This window comes from Haliaeetus albicilla, chromosome 11, assembly GCF_947461875.1.
Source record: "Haliaeetus albicilla chromosome 11, bHalAlb1.1, whole genome shotgun sequence".
In the NCBI taxonomy this organism is placed as follows: domain Eukaryota; kingdom Metazoa; phylum Chordata; class Aves; order Accipitriformes; family Accipitridae; genus Haliaeetus; species Haliaeetus albicilla.
The window spans coordinates 30,171,826-30,192,566 of NC_091493.1; the positions used below are offsets into that span (position 1 = coordinate 30,171,826).

The 20,741-nt window shown below is 39.9% G+C and overlaps 1 protein-coding gene across 1 annotated transcript in view; it reads left to right on the forward strand.

The window, feature by feature from the left end:
- The first annotated feature begins 2,721 nt into the window (after nucleotides 1–2,721).
- The window catches only part of SMC3 (structural maintenance of chromosomes 3), a 28,295-nt gene continuing 10,275 nt past the window's right edge, over nucleotides 2,722–20,741 (forward strand). The window contains exons 1-17 of the mRNA XM_069796951.1: nucleotides 2,722–2,968; nucleotides 6,444–6,519; nucleotides 8,075–8,113; nucleotides 9,537–9,604; nucleotides 9,977–10,048; nucleotides 10,235–10,314; nucleotides 10,873–10,951; nucleotides 12,297–12,414; nucleotides 12,974–13,149; nucleotides 13,335–13,415; nucleotides 13,667–13,831; nucleotides 14,376–14,497; nucleotides 14,923–15,136; nucleotides 17,369–17,472; nucleotides 17,689–17,788; nucleotides 18,261–18,421; nucleotides 20,145–20,286. Of these exons, the coding sequence (XP_069653052.1) occupies nucleotides 2,954–2,968; nucleotides 6,444–6,519; nucleotides 8,075–8,113; nucleotides 9,537–9,604; nucleotides 9,977–10,048; nucleotides 10,235–10,314; nucleotides 10,873–10,951; nucleotides 12,297–12,414; nucleotides 12,974–13,149; nucleotides 13,335–13,415; nucleotides 13,667–13,831; nucleotides 14,376–14,497; nucleotides 14,923–15,136; nucleotides 17,369–17,472; nucleotides 17,689–17,788; nucleotides 18,261–18,421; nucleotides 20,145–20,286 (1,812 nt within the window). The 5' untranslated portion in view covers nucleotides 2,722–2,953. The remainder of the gene's footprint in view (nucleotides 2,969–6,443; nucleotides 6,520–8,074; nucleotides 8,114–9,536; nucleotides 9,605–9,976; nucleotides 10,049–10,234; nucleotides 10,315–10,872; nucleotides 10,952–12,296; nucleotides 12,415–12,973; nucleotides 13,150–13,334; nucleotides 13,416–13,666; nucleotides 13,832–14,375; nucleotides 14,498–14,922; nucleotides 15,137–17,368; nucleotides 17,473–17,688; nucleotides 17,789–18,260; nucleotides 18,422–20,144; nucleotides 20,287–20,741) is intronic.

Genomic DNA, 20,741 nt, shown 5'->3' on the forward strand with positions numbered 1-20,741 from the left:
CTGTGCACATCTGTACACACACGTAAGTCATCTCCAAACTGCAGGAGTGTGCTGTATATCCAAAGTCCTCAAGAGGGAATGAACACCTGGGGTTAAAAAAAGATCCTAGGTCCTTATTTGTGCCTGTTCATAATACAGAGGGTGATGCACTTCTTGGTACACCTCAACAACAGCAAGCTGTCTGGGGCACCAGATGTGGACCAGCAGGTTGTGGGATCTCTGCTCTTAGAGCTTTGACTTAAGGCAGGGTTTTCAAGAGGACCTGGTGCATCCAGGCACAATAACGTCAGTGCAGCCGTCAAGAGAAAAGGCAAAATTCTCCTAAGCTGATGGCAACCCTGGTGACTCTGAACCCCTTCTTTAGGGGAGGAAGATTAAATCCTTTCTCTGGGAGTCTATGATTAAGTGAAAATAAGTTTCTGAACTACAAAGGAAAGCTCAAAAACATGATACAAGGCATCCTGTACCACTAAAAGCGGAAGACAAAGAGGAACAAACTTTAAACCCTGTCAATTTAAAAACATTTCTAGGCCTGTTACTGCCCTGAGAAAGAGGGATGAGTAACAGAGGGTGGTCTTTCCACCGGTGGATTTTAGCAAGAGAAGGCTGTTAGTGAGGAGATATCCCAGCCATTTGCTGGGACAAAACCTTCACTGACGTGTTTCAGCAGAGGTCAGACTGCACTGCCTGCTGTGTGGTGCCAGTCAACAGTCTCAAATGCATAAAACATATTGCTGTTTTCTCCTGCCTGAGTGCATCATGGGGTGATTTTGCAAATTATAAGTTTATTTAGAATGTGTAAATCTGTGCAATTTATTTACATGCAAATATTAACACAAAAATAGATGTAAATAACTCTTTTAACCAGGTATAGGATTGGTTAAGTGTATTGTAAGGAAAAGTGGGGAATTCGACTTCCCTTTCTTTTCTAAACTCTCTTCTCCCCCATGCCAGTGACTCCCCTTGGACAGGCCAGGTAGCTGGGATCTGAAGTACTGGCATCTGTAATTCACTTTGCCCCAGAAAAAGTGAAGAGTAAATTCCATTATACAAGCCAGTCCCAGAAAGATGTTGTGAGACTCATTTAAGGGTTTAAAACTTCCTGAAATCCTAAAATGAAAGGGATTCCGAAAATGCAAATGGAGGAAATACTTTTTCCCCCAAGTTCCACTGAACTGAGCTATTTAAAAGTAAATGCAGAACAGTCAGGCAGGAAATTTTCATTCTGAATTTGGTTTTGGCACAATCTTTATATGCTTTAGTTTCTTAAGCACTGTGCTTTCTGAAGAAACAATGAACTATTTCTTTAAAGGTGCAGGTGATAGCTGTTACAATAGCCTCCTGATGGGCCTGTAGTAAAATAATTTCCTTACATGGCAGTTAAGAATGGTTGGGACTAGGGAGATTTTCCCTTTAAGCAAGGAACGTAATTCATCCATCTATTATTCTAGGAGACTAGACCGTTCTGTTTAAATCTATTTTTATTAGTGTTAAGAGGATCAGTACAAGAATTCTATTGCGTGTGTAGAAATCTTGGCTACGGCTGCATTTTTGAAGGAGCACTGTCAAATGGAAAATTGCGCTCTCTCTGAGGCGTCGTGGCTCTACCGTTGTCACAATAACACCTGAAATTTCTGTAACTGAAAGAGATTAGAAGAAAATTTTGCTCATTTTGTGTGTTTGACAGCTTGACATCTCCTTCGGGGAGCTGAATAGTGGCTCTCTGGGAGATGAAGGAGTGGGTACAGACTCAAGCTAATCTTTCTGTTTTCCTGGGAACATTTTGCACCATTCCTGTTACTTAGCTCGCCCCGGGCACGCATTTGGCTTTTCGTGGTGGACGCAGAGCTGGGCTCTGAGGCGCTGAGGCCTGCCAGGGTGCCCAGGCCCTGCGTCGCGGCACCTCGCACCTGGAGGCTGCTCGGCCCTGTCCCACGCGGCTTCGTGTTGTCTCACTGGAAGGACTGGAGTCAGCATAGTGGGAACAAAGAGCAAAACCAGATGTAAATAAGCAAAAATTGGAGAAGGGACTGTAATCCACGCCGCACGGCCCTACACTGGGAGCCTCCAGCCTGGTGGGATGGCTAGGCAAAGCAGTGCACTGGGGGTGAGGGGGCACGCTGAGGCCCAGCCGCAGGCCCTAACGCCTCTAATTCATCTTTTTTTTTTAATAGATTTTTTTCTTTTTTTTTTTTTTTTTTTTGAGATCCTCCAAAAGAAGACAGGATTTAAGATGAAGGTTTTATTTTACATTCGGGGTGCACACTTTTACTGCCCTTCCACCTCGGGAGAGGACTGGGGAAGGTGTACAGCGCTCTTCTCCCTGGGGTCAAACCTCCGCCGTGTCCCGTGTCCCGTGTCCCGTGTCCCCTGTCCCGTGTCCCCTGTCCCGGCCCCCGGCCCGGCAGCGCCCCCTGCAGGCGCGCCGCGCCGCGCCCCCTCCCGCCCCGCCACTGTCCCCCGCTCGGCTCACACTTGCCTTTGGCGCCCAACCCGCCCCTCAGGGGGAGAAACCACTTTTCCCAACTCTCTGGGGGGACCCTTACTGCGAGGGGATGCAGTGTCTCACGCCTTCTCCGCTTCAGAGCACCTTTAAAAAGGGCAGGCAGGCACTTTAGAAGCCGGAAGAAAGGGGACTCCCTCTTGTCCCTTGCGGCGTCCCTTCTCCGGCGGAACAGTGGCGCGTTCCGTGCTCCTCACCTCCCCCTCTATCGGGTGCTGAGTGGTTCGCGCCGGGTAGGGATGGGGAGGCTCCGCCGCCATTTTGTTTGCGTGAGGGGTGAGCGGGGCGCTGTGCTGGGAGGTCTGTGGTGGCTGAAGGGGCGGGAGGAGGCGGCGGCGGTTACGGAGACCCGGGGTCGCGCCGAGCGCTCGTACCGCGAAGAGTCAGTGAGGGCGGGCTGAGAGACGGCAGGAGGCACCGAGAGGGGCGCCTCCCCCATCCTTCGCAGACATGTACATCAAGCAGGTAAGCCGGCGGGGTCCAAGCCGCCCGCCTTGTGCGGTGCGGCCTGGGCCTGGCTGGGTCGGTTTGGCCCGGCCTGCTCTGCCCTGCCCCACCCCGGCGCCGACGGGGTCTTCAATCTGTGGGCGAGCGGCAGAGCCAGGTCCCGGCGCGCAGCAAGAGGCCCGCTGGCTGGTGGCAGATCCAAAGGCCTTTGCTTGGTTCGCTGCTGTTCCGCGGGGGAGACGGCCGTCCTTGCTGAGGGGGAGCGTCCCCGGTTCAGCCACGGAGCAAGTCCGCCGTGTAGGGTGGCGGGTGTCTTTCCTCCCCCTGTTCCTGTGGCTGGTTTCATTCATTGCAGGTGTGAAGTGGCGTTGAGGGGAGGCCCTCTTGGAGCTAGGACTTGCTCGCGGGCTCTGTGGGGACCCTTTGGACGGGGCAGCCCTGGTGTCCCGGCCCTCCAGGCGGCGGGCGACCCAAGGCCTAGAGGCTCGTACCCACGCGGGGCTCGTACACAAACAAAGGGCTCTCCTCAGCTGTCAGGCGGCATCTTTCAGCTGTTGAAGTTGTGGGTTCCCTTCTTTTTTACTTTTTTTTTTTTTTCAAACTGTATGTGGTTTTAGCGAGGAAATGTGATTGTATTTGGGGTTTCAGTTGAAACTGGTTCTGTGTCCCCCTTCCCCCGGGAGAAACAACACCTACTGTTTGTATTGGGATGATGCTTTAGGCTCCGGGGCATGGACCATTTAACCTGTTATACTTCATCCCTGACAAACATTCTACAGCTAACGTTCAGTTAAAAAGAAGTTCCTTGTATGGACTTTTTCCAAACAGCTTTTAAGATTGAGGCGATCATCAGTGTTACTTATGTAGTATATCCCTGCAGTCGTATTGCACAGTATATTGCGTAGTATGGCTGAATTTTTATGGCTGCTTTCGTACCACTGCCAACGCATGTTCATACAAAGCCTACTAGGATTCTCATTTCTCGGTGGACTCAAAATTGACTTGGCTTTCTGACACCCTATGGGTATCTTTATTCACTTCTTCATGTTTGAAAGTGCATGTTCTACATAGAAATCGGGTTTTCATCAATTGGCTGACTAGGGAGTGTTTCATATGCCTTTGGATCATGTTTTAGTAAATTACTCTTATCTTTGCAGGTGCACACATTGCTTTTAAAGTCTTTGCATAAGAATTCTTGTTTTCCAGATTTGAATTGCACAGAAGTAAACAGTAGTGAAGATGTATAGAATCAGAGAGTAAGAAGTCCAAATTAAGTCAGAACAGGGGAAATGAGTTTCATCTGGAAAAAAAGAAACTTAGGTGGTCAATAACCAATACTGTTCTAGGAGCTATAGAATAGAGGATAACAAGGTGTGAACATGAGAAGAAAACAGATCAGACTGAATTTAGTTCCATCAATATCTCTTATTTTGTTGCTTCCCAGAAATCATTCCTGGAGTTCGAAGATTGAAATTATTTAAGTCTTCATCCGAGGCTATACAAGGCAATAAAGAAGTTATGAGGTTTCAGAATATGTAGGATGGATGAAGTGAGAAGCAATCTAGAAAAAAACTTTGAGAGGGGTGGAAAATGGTGTTTAGAGTCTGCCTGTATCATACTCTTGTGGTGCCTGAGTATGTGGGTGGTAAAAGTTTGTGCTTCTGTAATAATATCCAAGAAATAATGATTGGTTGTTTTTATCTTTTTGTAGAGGCTTTCAGGTTTTTACGAGAATAAAGCAGATGATTTATTCCAGCCATAAAATCTGGATGTTTTTAGAATATTATAGGTAAACTGAAAATACTGGAGATCAAATTTTTTTCCCACTTTTTTCTTGAAATCTGGTGAATTGGGAAGCAGCATTGTTTGCCAAAAGTTGGGGTTTTTTTTTTTTAATTATTTATTTTTCAAAATCAGAGTGAGTGAATGTAGTTGCTGTGGCCTAGAGTTGGTGGCAAGACCCGAGTAAGATCTGCTGTTCCTCTTTTTCCTTTGAAAGCTGATTTGGTACTGAGGCAGAGCTTGTTATTACTGCCAAAGTAAGTTACACCGTTTGTGTAACGCCCTACCAGAACATTAAAGAACATGGATGTGGTTCTGAAAGTAATTGTTTCTTGAGTTGCTCAGGTGTACAGTTAATGTAGGCTTTTGTAGTAGGGGAAAGGCTTGCTTTGATGTTTACAGTACTACTTCTAGGCTTTTCACTGAAGTTTTGTATGTGCTTCTTGGATACCAAGTATTATGCCAGTCTTCTGGAATGTGGGCTATTTTAATACTTGAAGATGTGAGAGAAGGGATGACATGTTCAGAAAAATAGAAAATGGTGATGGGACCATGGACCTGACAAACAAACCAAAGTCTAAATAATTTCACATTCTAAACTTACACAGTAATAATATTGAGAAATATCTTGTAAGATGTTTTGCTGTCTTCCTAACAAGTGATTCTTAGTTTATGATAGCTATCATGGTGAAACATTGGCATTATTTTAACAATACCTTGCTTTTGTTGGGGAAGAACTGTGGGAAGGATGTAATGATTAAACGTCAACTTTAGTTCTTCTGTAAGTGTTCTTGTTGAAAGATCTGCAAACATCAAAACTTTTCAGGTGTCTGCTGTCTTTCTGATATCTTACTGAGCAGAGCAAAGTTGCTGTATAGTCTTTCAGTACAGCTTTAATCTTTGGAAAAGGTTGCTTAATGCTGTAATGTGCGTCCTGCAAGTTGGATCAATTTTGCTGCTATGCAGAACTGAAGTATTAGGATATTGTCACTGTGTAGCTTGTATGTTACTTGGCCTGGCAAACCTAAAATCACTACTAAAATTGAATGGTTGAAGTTTGACATGCTGCTTCTAGATGACTGTTTGCTGTGTAGCTCCTGAAGTTAATTGTGTAGGTTTGTATTTGTCTATTTAGGAAGTGAATTCACTAGAACCAAGAGAGCTTGCTGCTTTTACTTTTCCATTAGGTTGCCCAGTAAAACAAAATAAGACTGTATTCCATGTAAAATAAGTAGAGTCTAGTAGAGTTTTTGCAGTCTGCCATTGCTCTACTTGGAAAATTTGCAAATAGAGTTCTTATGCTGTATGTGGATTGCATTATAAAAATTAAATATAAATTTGGCCCTACTAGGGTAAGTGCTTGTTATATTGAGGTTTTCTGTATGTAATATTTGATGCAAATACATATTTTTGCGTAATTTGTTACAAAAAGACTCTCAAACTCTCTTGTTGACTGTGCTTTGGCTTAGATAAGTACCAGCATCTCTTGTGCTGTGGGGAGAAAAATCTATCCCTAAAGTGATGCTTAGGTGAGGCGCAAGTTTTATGATGTAAGTTGCTGATCTTGAGCTGGAAGGTTGAAGTGTGTGTGGGAAGGGCGGGGGAAATCGAGTATGTTATAATTGATGTAAATATTCTGTAAAAACTTATAGTTCAAAAAGTGCTTAAGAACAGAGAGAACTTTATTAAAATAACTCGCTCTTCTCATTAGGTAATCATTCAGGGCTTTCGAAGTTACAGGGACCAAACTATTGTGGACCCATTCAGCTCAAAACACAACGTCATTGGTAAGTTCTGATATTTGTCTTCTAACGCTAACTGGAGTTGCGCTGTTATTTCGGATGATGCTCACGTTAGAGTCCTTTATATTCTGCCTACGTTTGACTATATTTTCTGTTTTGGAAACTTCTTTACAGTTGTCTGTAACATATCACGAGGCGTATTCCACTTACAGCAAAGTAATACTAACGTTCAATTTTACTGTGACAATAGTATGTCTGAGTCCTCAGAAACTGAGGTCTGTAAACTCCTTCATATGTGCAGATCTCTGTATCAACTCGACCCCCTTTAAAGGCTGTCCTTGCAGGAGCAGTAGCAGAGAATTTGGATTTTTTTTGTGTGTGTGTGTGCAGCTGTGATCATTTTTGATAAGTAAGCACGCTAGCTACTATAAACTGCTGCAGAGAAGATCCTCTTTCTTCCTGCTTTGGAGGAATGAATTTCTGGAATGTGGAAAGTATAATATAAGTTTAAAAGTGTAGTTTCATAAGTAACAACCTAACCTAATCTAGCAACATGTTGTTGTCCACCATTGCCACGCCTCTTCCTATTTTTTCCCCATGGATGCCTGGTCATGCTTTTTCATTTGCATTGATTTTGGTGATTGTGCAGCAACTTTGAGACTGCTGACCCAACAGAAAACAGTCAGTTTTGGACATAAAAACTTAGTAGGCAGGATTTACTCTGAGACTGGAAAAACAGTGCATATGACTTAAATAACATGTCTTATTATGTAATGTTACTTCAGTGGGAGCTAAAACTTTATCCAGCTATTAGTGTTTTTAAAGGGAAAAAAAAGTCCGGCTTCAGTATTTTTTGACTTGCTTAAAGACCGCATAGCAATCCCAAGTAGTTTTGGGAATGAGGTGAATCTGGAGTGTATGTAGGCAGGAAGGGATGAAAAGCCTGGGATGCTCACTGCTGCTGGAAGACAAGCAGTTTCAAAATTAATACAGTAGGTGCTGATCTTAAAGGTAAGACACTGAGCCTTGCTGAAACACGTCGGAATAAACACTTGAGATTACTGCGTGTCAGCATAGTGTAGTGTTCTTATACCTTTATTTTTTAAATAGAAATAGTACTTCTTCCAGTCTTTTTAAAACAAAACATTGCTGAATTAGCAAGTGGAGTATTAAGAAGTTCATAGTCTACCTGGTCAACCTGAATGTACAGGCAGGTGATTTCCTTTGGTTAAATATAAAAAATAGATGCTGGGAGCAGAAGAATTGGATTTAGGTCTACTGTTCTTATCCCACCAGGAGATCAGTATTAAAAAGAAAAGGATGGGAATAAATAGGATTGGTTTAACCATTATTATCATTGTGGAATAGTGTTTGAGTTTGTAAGTCATTGTAATGTATTTGAGTGGGGAAAGGACTGCTCTGTTGTTCTCGGGACAATGACTGAGTGATCCATCTACTAAGTTTGCCTCATTCCCTTGAGATTTTGTTTGGCTGTGTTAAATTTGGGTTCTGTTCTTAAATGTTTATATGCAACATTTAATGTACATTGCAATGTTAACCTATGGGAACTTGAATTAAAACTTTGTGTTTTAATTTTCAGTGGGAAGAAACGGATCTGGAAAAAGCAACTTTTTTTATGGTAAGCTTGGATTTCTTAATATAGTAGCATGAGGATGCTGATGATACCAGGTTTCTTTGTTTTTGCCAGAAGTTGGTTTATCAAATGTTCCTCCTCAGCAAGGAGTGGAGATTGGTAATTACTTGACAATGATGAAAGGCAGATCTCGGTGCACTTGTTCAGTACTTACCTTCAGCTTTTTCCCTAGTGTTCCACTTCTCTTACTGAGGGCCTTCTAAGACTTTTTAAATGGCAAAAAAAGTATTTACAGGAGGAAACCAATTCTAAAAGTCACCCACCTCGAAAGCTGCTTGTGATATTTGCAGTTGCTTTAGACGTTCTGTCCTGGTTTTGGCTGGGATAGAGTTAGTTTTCTTTCTAGTAGCTGATATAGTGTTATGTTTTGGATTTAGTATGAGAAGAGTGTTGTAACACTGATGTTTTCAGTTGTTGCTAAGAAGTGTTTAGATTAAGTCAAGGATTTTTCAGCTTCTCATGCCCAGCCAGCAAGAAGGCTGGAGAGACACAAGAAGTTGGGAGGGGACACAGCCAGGACAGCTGGCCCAAACTGGCCAACGGAGTATCCCATACCATGTGATGACATCTCTAGTATATAAACTGGGGGGACTGGGGCTGGGGGGAATTGCTGCTTGGGAACTAACTGGACATCAGTCAGCAGGTGGTGAGCAATTGCATTGTGCATCACTTGTTTTGTATATCCCAATTCTTCCATTATTATTATTGTCTTTCTATTATTGTTATTGTTATTGTCTTCCTTTTTGTTCTATTAAACTGTTCTTACCTCAACCCACAAGTTTTACTTTTCCACCCCCTGGTTCTCTTCCCTCATTCCACTGGGTGGGGGGAAAGAGAGCGAGCGAGCAGCTGCGTGGTGCTTACTTGCTGGCTGGGGTTAAACCACAACACGTTCTTAGTGGCTGAATTCTAAGCTGGTTCCATAGCAGTATGGCACAGCTTATACAGCCTTTTAAGGTATGGTTGGTTATGAGGGGGATTTTGTGGGGTGGGAGCATCAATGGAGGAGCAAAGATGCTAGTCAGAGGTGTTAGTGGCCTTTGTGATGGTGGATTTAATAAGTTGTCAAGCGTTAAGTATTTTAGCAATATTTTTAACCTAGCCTGTGTGCTAACTATTTGTAGAGGAAAGCTCGTGAATCCCTGCTTGTGCAGCATTGTTAATGCTTATGCAGTGAACTAGTAAGGTCGTGACAGTGAGACTTCTTCAGAGAAATTGTAGTGTACAGCAGCCTGAGTGATAAAGATCCAGCAGATTAAGATTTTTAATGAGGAAACATTGTAAGATACTAGCAATGGTGTGACTGTACTATACAACCGTAAAACAGTATGTTTTGAGTTAAAGAAACTGCTGCATATCTCTGTAAAGGAAAGAATAAATCTTCTGTTTCTTTATTATTTTATTACAGCAATTCAGTTTGTACTCAGTGATGAGTTTAGTCATCTTCGCCCAGAGCAGAGGCTGGCTTTGTTGCATGTAAGTAAAGGTGTATAACAAGACTAAAGAATAAGCTAATGCATTTGAATGTTACTAAAAAAATGCTAAACTGCTGGACTGTGGATATTTTAAGCCAATTATTTTGAAAGCATCCTTAAACATTTTTTGTTTCCCTTTGGCAAAATGGAATTTATTACAAAGCAGTATATTATGCTGATAATGCACACCGGTGAATGTGTATCCAAGATTTTCAGAAATAAAAATATATGTAGTGGATCTTACATAGATGCTCTTGACTCTCAAATCCTTGGAAGGAAATGGGAAGTGGGATTGTCAGGGAAAAGGGGAGATGAATGAGCTCAAAATCCTTCTAAGGTGGGAATTATCTAACCAAAATATCTCCTTTCTTAGGAAGGTACAGGTCCTCGTGTTATTTCAGCATTTGTGGAAATTATTTTTGACAATTCGGACAATAGGTTACCGGTAAGTTGAATATACTACTTCAGAAATAGATGATCATTTCAGACTCTAGTAATCTCAGTATTGTAGAAGTCTTCAGTACAGTAACTGCTTTTGAGTCAGTTCTGGTAAAAAGTGCCATAATAATTCTGGATTAGTTATACATACCTACTGCAAACAGTTAAATTTACTGGGTTTTGTTTTCTTAAGATTGATAAGGAGGAAGTCTCACTTCGCAGAGTCATTGGAGCCAAGAAGGACCAGTATTTCTTAGACAAGAAAATGGTGACGTAGGTACTTCTTTTCCTTAGCTGAATGAGACTAGTAGTATTTCTGTAAAATTCTCTAGTCAAACCAAACACTTGCATCTCTAGCCTGAAATAAATTCAGGTCTGTAATACTGAGTACCAGTAGTTTGACAGCAAGAACATCAGTCCTTGTGCAATAGGCAGTAGACTTTGAATTTACAGCTTAACCCATTCATTAATGTGATGATTAACTGCTTATATAGTATTTCTTTCAGGGCTTTTTTAAATAGAAGAGTTACCAGACTTTAGGTTGTTTCATATCCTTCCTTGTGATATCTTTACCTGTATTTGCCTCCTCTTCACTTCAAGGTGCTTCTTTCTTAACCTCTTTCCAACATTATAGTATTTTATTTATTTTCCATTTTTATTCTCTTATTTCATTTTAGAATTAGCTATTATTAAATAAAGAAGCTTCTTTAAAAAGCATGCATTGCACACAGTGACTATAGTATGTGTTGCATAGTTGTGATACTTTGCTGAATTTTTACAGCTGACATTTTTACTGTAAGTGTTTTTAATAGAGTCACAATAACATTTCAGGAAAAATGATGTAATGAATCTTCTTGAAAGTGCTGGATTTTCTCGCAGTAATCCCTACTATATCGTCAAACAAGGAAAGGTAAGGTTCTTTTTCACAGAGCGGAAGAAATCACTATCAAGAGTATTGTGTTTCCTGGATGCCAAACTTAGTTCAATTATTGCAGAAGTAAACCAAAACCTAAATCCCTTTTACTTTTAATCAGTTCTTGTAGATGCTGCTTTGCAAATACTACTGTTTTAGTAGTATATGTTGATGTTAGGAAAAAAGTTTTAATATCTGTAATGTTGATATTCAGAAGTTTTCTGAATTTTCATGGTAATCTTTGCAATCACGTACTTTTCTGTATACTTAAATACAAAGCAAACTTGATTCCTGTGACTATTTCAGTGTAAATTTATAGATTTCAGGGCCTTAAGATGAGGCAGTAAAGTAATTGTAGAGGATTTTAAGAGGCTAAAAACACTGTCAATGGAGGATGAATGGAAACGTGGAAGCACCAAAAGTGAACACAGAGCCGGGAAGGGGCTCACACAGAATGGCCTGTATTAACTCATCTTCAAGACCCAAGCATGCATACCAGAGCTTTCAAAGAACACTCAGATCTGGAGTCAAAGGACAGATTACTTGTAATGGCTCACAGTGTGGGGATACTGGGAACAGTCAGCTCTGAAAGATTACTGAAAGGCATACCTGAAAGAGGAATGCAGGAGACTTGAGGAGCACTTGATGACAGAAGTAATGACCCAGCAGTGCAGTCTCTCAAATGTTTCTCAAGATAAATTTTCCTATCCAGCTGAAGGTGTCTATTTGGAAGAAACAACTTCAGCTGGAAAGTCAGTTGTGTTTTACAGTGGGGATTGGTGCACATGACACAGCCAAAATACACATACTGGTTTTAATATAATACAAATTAGAAACAGTTACTTCTTACAAAAGGATGCAACCACTGAAATTCTATTGAAGGAAAGTGAGTTTTACATTGGGTTTAATTGTATGACTGATTTAATGTTGGATTAATGAGTGTCTCATCACCTGAATTATTCTAAGATTTATAACCCCTACATTTTGGTGTGGTTTTATGGAGGCGTTTAAATTATTTGGTTTAGCACCAGGACTTAAAAGCCCAAGCTTGAGTTTCTCTAAACATAATTTTGAGCGGGTAATGATTTCTTCAGTTTATGTAATACTAGTATCTTGAGTTTTGGCAATAACTGGTAGCATTTGAAAACCAATAAAATTCATTACAAGCAGAATACTTGCCATCCTAAAGTAATTGTCTCAAAAGGAAAGCAGTATGGTATATACTAGGTATCTGAATCTTCCTGCCAAAACCTCATGCAAGCAAAAAAAGTGCAATCTTTGATCTGTTGTGGTTAGCCATACTTCCAGAGCAGGCTATTGAAATCAGATCTTGAATTTTCAGATCAACCAGATGGCCACAGCTCCTGACTCTCAAAGACTGAAGTTACTAAGAGAAGTAGCTGGTACCAGAGTGTACGATGAACGTAAAGAAGAGAGTATTTCACTAATGAAAGAAACAGGTAAAAATAGTTTTAAGAAATGAATGTTTTACACCACAATAATTCTGTTAACCCTAAAGGTTTATGGCTTTTTCAGTAGAGCTAATCGCTAGATAGATTTTATTTGTGGTATGTTAAATAGTACAGAGCATGTCATATCTCCTCCTTGAATTTTAAATTTCTCAAAAGTTTTAATAAGTCATTTCATGTGTGCTTTTAGTAATAAAACTTTTTACCTAGGTTAATAGGGATATTTGTACTGTTCAAAACACGAGTAATGTCAGCTGGCAGTGATCAAAAAATCGGGATACCTACTGCTATGCAAACACTAAAGTGGTAGTATAGTCTATAATTATTTTAAGTGTGTGAGTCAAAAGAGTACATGCTTGTGTTGCATTACATAACTAATATCAGCAGTTCTGCTGTTAGGATGTTTTGGGGGGGAACTTCTGGACATGGGTTCTTTTAACATTTCATAACTATTGACAAATAGTTAATCACTGGAGGAGATTCGGTAGCTTTAAAGGTGTGGGAATGTATTGGCGTTTAACTGAACTTCAGTCTTGCATCTTTTCTAAAGAGGGCAAGCGAGAGAAGATCAATGAGTTGTTGAAATACATTGAGGAGCGACTGCATACTCTAGAAGAGGAGAAAGAAGAGCTGGCTCAGTACCAGAAATGGGATAAAATGAGGAGAGCGTTAGAATACACCATTTATAATCAGGAGCTTAATGAAACCCGAGCTAAGCTTGATGAGGTAAAATATCTTGGCTAATGCAAAATGTAACATGAGCCGTTGATTTGCTTTTTGACAACATCTCCTTGCATTCCTTGATAGAATCCTGTCAATGTTCTTCACTAATATAACAAATTGTTTTCTTTCTGGAGCTACTACTACAACAGAATCTTGCTACTTAAGCTATTCATGATATTTCCGTACAGCTTTCTGCCAAACGGGAGACAAGTGGAGAGAAATCCAGGCAGCTGAGAGATGCACAGCAAGATGCTAGAGATAAAATGGAGGTAATACTTTTAACAAGGGCTCTCTGGACGTGTGTTTTGCTTTATGGGTTGGGGTTTTTTTGGGGGGTGGAGGAGGGGGATGTTGTAAAACAGTATTAAATTCTATTTTATGTTTTCATCCTGTTTGGAAATGGGAGAAGTTGTTCACACTTTTAGTGTATTGTGATTACATAATAACGATCTTAGGAGTTTTGACAGACACTGAAATGTGCATGCAGTGTTTAAGATACTACATACTTAAATTTGCATAGGAAATAGAACGGCAAGTTCGAGAACTGAAGACAAAGATTTCGGCAATGAAAGAAGAGAAAGAACAACTTAGCGCTGAAAGACAGGAGCAGATTAAACAGAGGACTAAATTAGAGCTGAAGGCTAAAGACCTGCAGGATGAATTAGCTGGCAACAGTGAACAAAGGGTATGTAACAGTGGTGAAGACTTACAATGGCATTGGCACAAGATAGTATACCTGTACATTGAAGTTTTGGGTTTAGACTGTGGCCTTTCGTTGTTTTCTGAGGTTTGCCAGACAGATATCTTAGGTTTTTTTGATGTCTTTAGTGTGCTTCTAGGGGATGTAAGTATAGACTGCTGTGTTACCCTTTATTTGTCATCCTGCATGTTGCAAAATCAAGCACCTATAATTCTCTTGATCTTAATTGCTGCAAGTATTGGGAAGGAGGGTTTTGTTTGTAGCACTAATTCGAACTTTGTTGTTTGGCCCATACAGACCTTCCTTGCTTGCATAGTTTAGCTTTTTTGACAATTCTTCATTTCATCCCTCTTTGCTGTCCCAACTGGAACTGAATTAACTTCTGTTAAGTGTTGAAACAGCATAGTATCAGATAAGCAATGGCAACTTGCAATGTTACAACTAAATTATTCTTTAGAAGGGTGTAGTTATCTAGTAATACAGTTCCTGATATTACCTAACTTTAAATACTGCTTTGTTTGACTTTCAGAAAAGACTGTTAAAAGAGAGGCAAAAGCTTCTTGAGAAAATTGAGGAGAAGCAGAAAGAATTAGCAGAAACGGAGCCGAAATTCAACAGTGTAAAAGAAAAAGAAGAGAGGGGAATTGCTAGGTCTGTGGCATTTTATAATGGGGAGTCAAAGCATTTTAAAAAAACCCCAAGATACTATCAATACTATCCATATGTGCAATTAACTCAGAGTTGTATTTCTTGCTTGAGAATGAGTAAGCTATATATGTACTTACAGACGGTCTATAAAAAGCTTCCTTTATTGTTGGGGAGGGGAACAGTATCTAGTGAAATTAATTTTTAAGCTTAACCTCTTTTATGGGCTATTGTCAACTTTTTGTTTTGTGAAGTCCTCTGGGTGATTTTGTGGTTATAACATGATCCTTTTCTTTTTGTTACTGATTTGGTGCTTAAATTTTAGAGCCTGGTTTGACACACATTTGAAAATTCTTATGGTAATTTTTCATGCTTGCTCTTAAATTCAAGATTTCTTTATAATACAGTGTGTCTTTCCCTTCTCAAAATAGACTTGCACAGGCTACGCAGGAAAGAACAGATCTTTATGCAAAACAAGGTCGAGGAAGCCAGTTTACTTCCAAAGAAGAAAGGGATAAGTGGATAAAGAAAGAACTGAAGTCTTTAGATCAAGCCATCAATGACAAGAAGCGGCAGATTGCAGCTATACACAAGGATTTAGAGGATACAGAGGCAAACAAGGAGAAAAATTTGGAACAGTACAGTGTAAGTGTTCATCTTACTACTTCTCAGTATTTTTGAGAGAAGGATTAATCTAATCTTGGACAATAAGACTTTAGTGCCTATTTATAAGGAAGATGAGACTTTCTGGTTGGGTGTGGTCTTTCAAAAATGTATTCTTGAAAACATCTGTAGATAAACCCAAAATTGCCTTTAGCACTGCATCTAACTTAACTCTGTATGTTGACTTTCTGGTACTTCCCCCAAAGTGTTTGGCCTGAGTTTTCAGGAAGACACTTTGTCCTGGTTTCAGCTGGGATAGAGTTAATTGTCTTCCTAGTAGCTGGTACAGTGCTATGTTTAGTTCAGTATGTGAAGAATGTTGATAACACTGATGTTTTCAGTTGTTGCTAAGTAATGTTTAGTCTAAAGTCAAGGATTTTTCAGCTTCTGATGCCCAGTCAGCCAGAAAGCTGGAGGGACACAAGAAGTTGGGAGGGGACACAGCCAGGACAGCTGACCCAAAGTGGCCAAAGGGGTATTCCATACTGTGTGATGTCACATCTAGTGTATAAACTGGAGGGAGTGGAGGCAGGGGGGATCACCGCTTGGAGACTAACGGGGCATCAACCGGTGAACAATTGCATTGTGCATCACTTGTATATTCTAATCCTTTTATTATTACTATTGTCACTTTATTAGAGACAATTATGGTAATTGTCATTATCATTATTAGTTTCTTTTTTTCTGTTCTATTAAACTGTTCTTATCTCAACCCATGAGGTTTACTTCTCCCAATTTTCCTCCCCCGTCCCACTGGGGGGGAGGGGGGAGTGAGTGAGCAGCTACATGGTGCTTAGTTGTTGGCTGGGGTTAAACCACGACAGACTTAGATCAGCCTTGCTCTTGTCTATGTTGAACATGGCCCTTTCATATAGATAACAATTTGTTATGTTTTTATAGAGGTCTACGTTGGTTGTTTTCATTTTTCTCTTATTTTCCCTAAACAGAGGATCTTTTAAACTGTGCTGCAAGCGCCGCACCTTTGCACCACGATTGCAGCTGGTTAGAATTTGCATCCCTATGCATGTTAGAAGACGAATCTGGCTCAGTATTATCTGCATAACTTTTAGATTTTAATTTCCATTTAGAAACAGCTCTTACACTGCAAATACAGCAGTACGATCCAAAAATATGACTCTTGCTAGGAGCTACGGGAGTGAAAACCCCTGTGCTTGCAGTGGGAGAGCATCCAGTGCCAGTGCTGCTACCCTGCATGTGCTGATAGACAGTGTTCTTGGTCTTTGTGTAATATATCTACCAAAATCGAGGATCAGTCTGACAAAATCTAGGAATGTAGTTGTATGAAGCCAATGGTGTTCTGCTAAAATACTGTTTGGGTGGGGCCCACATTTGCAGAGTAATGATTCTCTGAGTTGGTGAACGAAAGAAATGGAATTTACCACTGACTATAATTGTATTGTACTGCTCAATAGGAATTCTACAGAATTGAAGAGGTTAAATTTGCAGTGGGCTTTGATTCCTTTTATAAACATGTCTTTGTTTTCTTTTGCTCCTTAAGGAAGGTTGATTTATGCTTATGCTAAGAGTTTTATAGCTTTTTGTTGTTCAGAGCGGGGGGTGTCTTGGGTGAATGTGATGGAGAGCTTGCAAAGTTAGGTTGGAAAAACTTGGCTATGTTTTGAGAACACAGCTAGTCCTGTACACTTGTAACTATGAAAACATTATCTGAGTGCTAGCCTTGAGCTGCTTTGAAAATGGCAAGTTTTAAATGAGCAAGGAGAGGGTGTCTGTGCATTGGCTTAAACAGCATGCTGTTGACAGCAGCTGTGGTAAAGTACTAGTACTGCTGGAGAGCAGGCTAGGATTCTTGACTAATAGCAGTATGGCATGGTACACAAGACTAGTATGTAAGTTCTTACCACAAATGTTATTTCAGAGCATGATTACCTATAGTTATGTGTATCATAGTTACTGTTTTTATTCAGTTTCTTACTGTGACTTAGCCATTTCACTGTAATACCCGGATGCACGGGTTAACTCAGTACCTGCCTTGCAGTCTACTTAATAACTTCACCTTGATAACTGCTCCCTTACAAAGATGTATTTATTCTTAGTGCTTTTGCAGTTTGTTGTAAATTGGTTAAGGCGTTTGTAGGAATTGTTTCTGAATTTTAAGTAGTAATTTAGTATTGAATAAAAGATCTTTTTAACATGGAGAGCTGTGGTTTCATACTGTTCTTTTCTTTGTGTTAGAAACTGGACCAGGATCTTAATGAAGTGAAGGCTCGTGTTGAAGAACTCGACAGAAAATACTACGAAGTGAAGAATAAAAAGGATGAACTACAGAGCGAAAGAAAGTTAGTAATTAATGGAAGTATGTCTGAATCTAAATGTGAAGGACCCCAACTGTGTAGTTGTTAACATGGCATGTAGATTTTTTTTTAAATGTAACCATGTATGAACTCCTGCACTTTGCCTTCCTGTTAAATTAGCAGCCTTCGAGGACAATAATAATGAAAAAATCTTCAGACTTCATTCACACTTAAAATATTTTAATTATTTTTGGTTTGTAGTTATCTATGGAGGGAAGAGAATGCAGAACAACAAGCTCTTGCTGCAAAGCGGGAGGATTTAGAAAAGAAACAGCAGCTTCTCAGAGCAGCAACAGGAAAGGTAAGATACCTTGTATTTGAGAATTCCTTGTGGAAGCTTTTCTTCTTATTCTTAAAGGACAAGTCATAGCCATATCTGAAAGGTATGACAGTTATTTCTTCTGGTTATGGTCTTACTGTCATAATTAAGATGGACAAATTATATTTGTTAGCTGAATTGTTCAAATGTTTATAGCTCTAGAACTACTTGGAAATTTGTTTTGTTAGCTCAAGGTAATTGAGGAGAGGTAAGGAGACCAGGTAGAAATGGAATACTTTTAAAACTTCTTATATCTTTTTACCTTTAAAAAAAAAAAAAAAAAAGACCCTGACAAGTGGCAGACTCAAATATTTAGGTATCTTCCGTTACAGCTGTAGGTTAGTTAGCAGAAGCTTGGCAGAAAAAGATTACGACTTTCACAAAGTTAAAGGTAAAATGGATATTACTTCTACGTGTTCTTATTGCAGTACAATAATGAGTTATATTTTAACAGGCCATTTTGAATGGTATAGACAGCATAAACAAAGTGTTGGAGCACTTCCGTCGAAAAGGCATAAACCAGCATGTGTTAAATGGCTATCATGGCATTGTGATGAATAACTTTGAATGTGAACCAGCTTTCTACACCTGTGTTGAAGTTACTGCAGGGAACAGGTAATTACGTGCTTTTCAGAGTTAAGTTAAAGCAGCTGCAGTCTTAACAATTTAGTTATTGGTGCCAGTTGCTAATGAAAGTGTTACTCTTGTGAACTTGAGCTCTTGTGCTTTTTTTGTCAAAGTGCCTTCTATATAGCATGATCAAACTGCTACTTCTTCAAGAAGGAACTAAGAAGAATTCTGCCTATTTAAAAATTAATCCTAGCTGCTCTTGATCTTGTCTAAAAAAAAAAACCACCTAAAACAAAACCACAGAAAGACCCCCAAAAAAGGCTCCAGACCCACACTCTTTACCAGAAGGATTGGTGGTGAGGCTGAGCTATATTGAATAAAGTGGATGGCATCTTCCAGTGTGAAGATTTCTACAGTAAGCAATGCTGATTGATTGATAACAATCAATAAGAATTATTTCACTTACACTAGAAAATGTCATGGGTGAGGATGGTCTCCAAACTGTCAAAACCTGCTATTTATAAGATACTTGAAAAGACATTGAATGTTAATGAATCTGCGTCTAATGTGTGTTCTAGAAGAAGTAAGTGCCTGTTGGGTGATTCACCACTTCCTGCAGCATCTGACACTTCAAATTAATTTAAATAGTCTTTTGGTGTGATCAGTCCCCCATTCCAATACATGAATATTGTATTGAATACAAATTCTTGTTCTAATGAAATGTAGATAGTGGCATAAGGGCAGGAAGGAGGACAGAGGTGACATGATCTTGCAAACTATCACGTAGAAATGTGGATGCTACCACAACTTGAAATGCAGTCTCTCATCTGAAGCATCCGTGTCTGTGTGAACCGGTAAAACTTGTGGGTTGAAATAAGGACAGTTTAATGGGACAGAAAAGGAAGGGAAAATAAGATAATATACAATTGATGCACAATACAATTGCTCACCACCTGCTGACTGATGCCCAGCCAGTCCCTGAGCTGTGGTGTCCCCTGCACATGATGTCATACTGTATGGAAAACCACTTTGGCTTGTTTGGGTCAGCTGTCTGCGCTGTGTTCCATCCCAGCTTCTTGTGCACTCCCAGCCTCTGCTGGCAGGGCAGTATGAGAAGCTGAAAAGTCCTCGACTTAGTATAAACACTGCTTAGCAACAACTAGAACATCAGTGTGTTATCAACATTCTTCTCATACTAAAGCCAAAACACAGCACTATACCAGCTACTAGGAAGAAAATTAACTATTCCAGCTGAAACCAGGACAGCCCCCCATAGTTTGGAAAAAGCAGTAACAAGCAAACTGTAGTTCAACTTGCAAAAGAGATCAATTATTTCAATCCCTCTGATGCTAGTCCTGTCATGCAGAGAGAGATAGATGTGGTGTCTGTTTCTGTTGTGTACAGAGACATAAGATGCAAACTATATAAATCCATGCAAAGAGGGCTGAATATTGTATATTGAAATGGTATGGAGGACAGAGGTTTGCAGCTGAACCAAAAAAGGCTGTGTATACAGTGACACGGTACGCATGTTGAGCTGCTCTTGTGACTCAAGGGTGGAATGTAAAATTTCTGGCTGATACCATTTTAATGAAAGTGAATAGAGTGTATCCACTTGCTTATTCTAAGGCACAGACTTGAAGAAAAAAATGCAATGCACCTTTGTATTGATATGTTATTTAATGGTACTTCTATGCTTACTGTTCCCATATGAGTATGTTAGTGCTTTTAGCACAGTAAAGTTTTATTTGTTGGCCTTGTTAATTAGGTTGTTTTATCACATTGTGGATTCTGATGAGGTCAGTACAAAGATCCTAATGGAATTTAACAAAATGAACCTTCCTGGAGAAGTTACTTTCCTCCCTCTGAACAAGCTGGATGTTAGAGATACTGCTTATCCTGAGACTAATGTGAGTTAGAATTCTTCTTGAACCTTCCTCTACTTCATAATTACAAAGCCTCATATTTTGAATTGTTTGTGTATATTGTATATTGCCCACCACTTGCTTTGCTACTGAATGTCTGCAATTAAATAATACTTCTAATATATGCTTCTCAACATAAAAAAACCCTCTTATAGGAAAAGACTTACTTTCTTACCAGGTATTTGCTCTTTAAAGTTTAACTTCACCTTACAAGTAAATAGGTGATACTAAAAAGTAGAATTTTATTGTAACCTCATAATCAATAATTGCCTGAATTACTGAATTGTAATTCTTTAAGCTGAAATGCTGCCATGGATGAAAGCTGAAGAGCTGTGTTACATGTTATAGCCATGGACAATTTCTCAAGGTCATTGGAAATGAGTTGTGTTTTTAAAAATGCATAAATAAACCTTAAGTGGCAACCATTTAAAAAGTAGCTC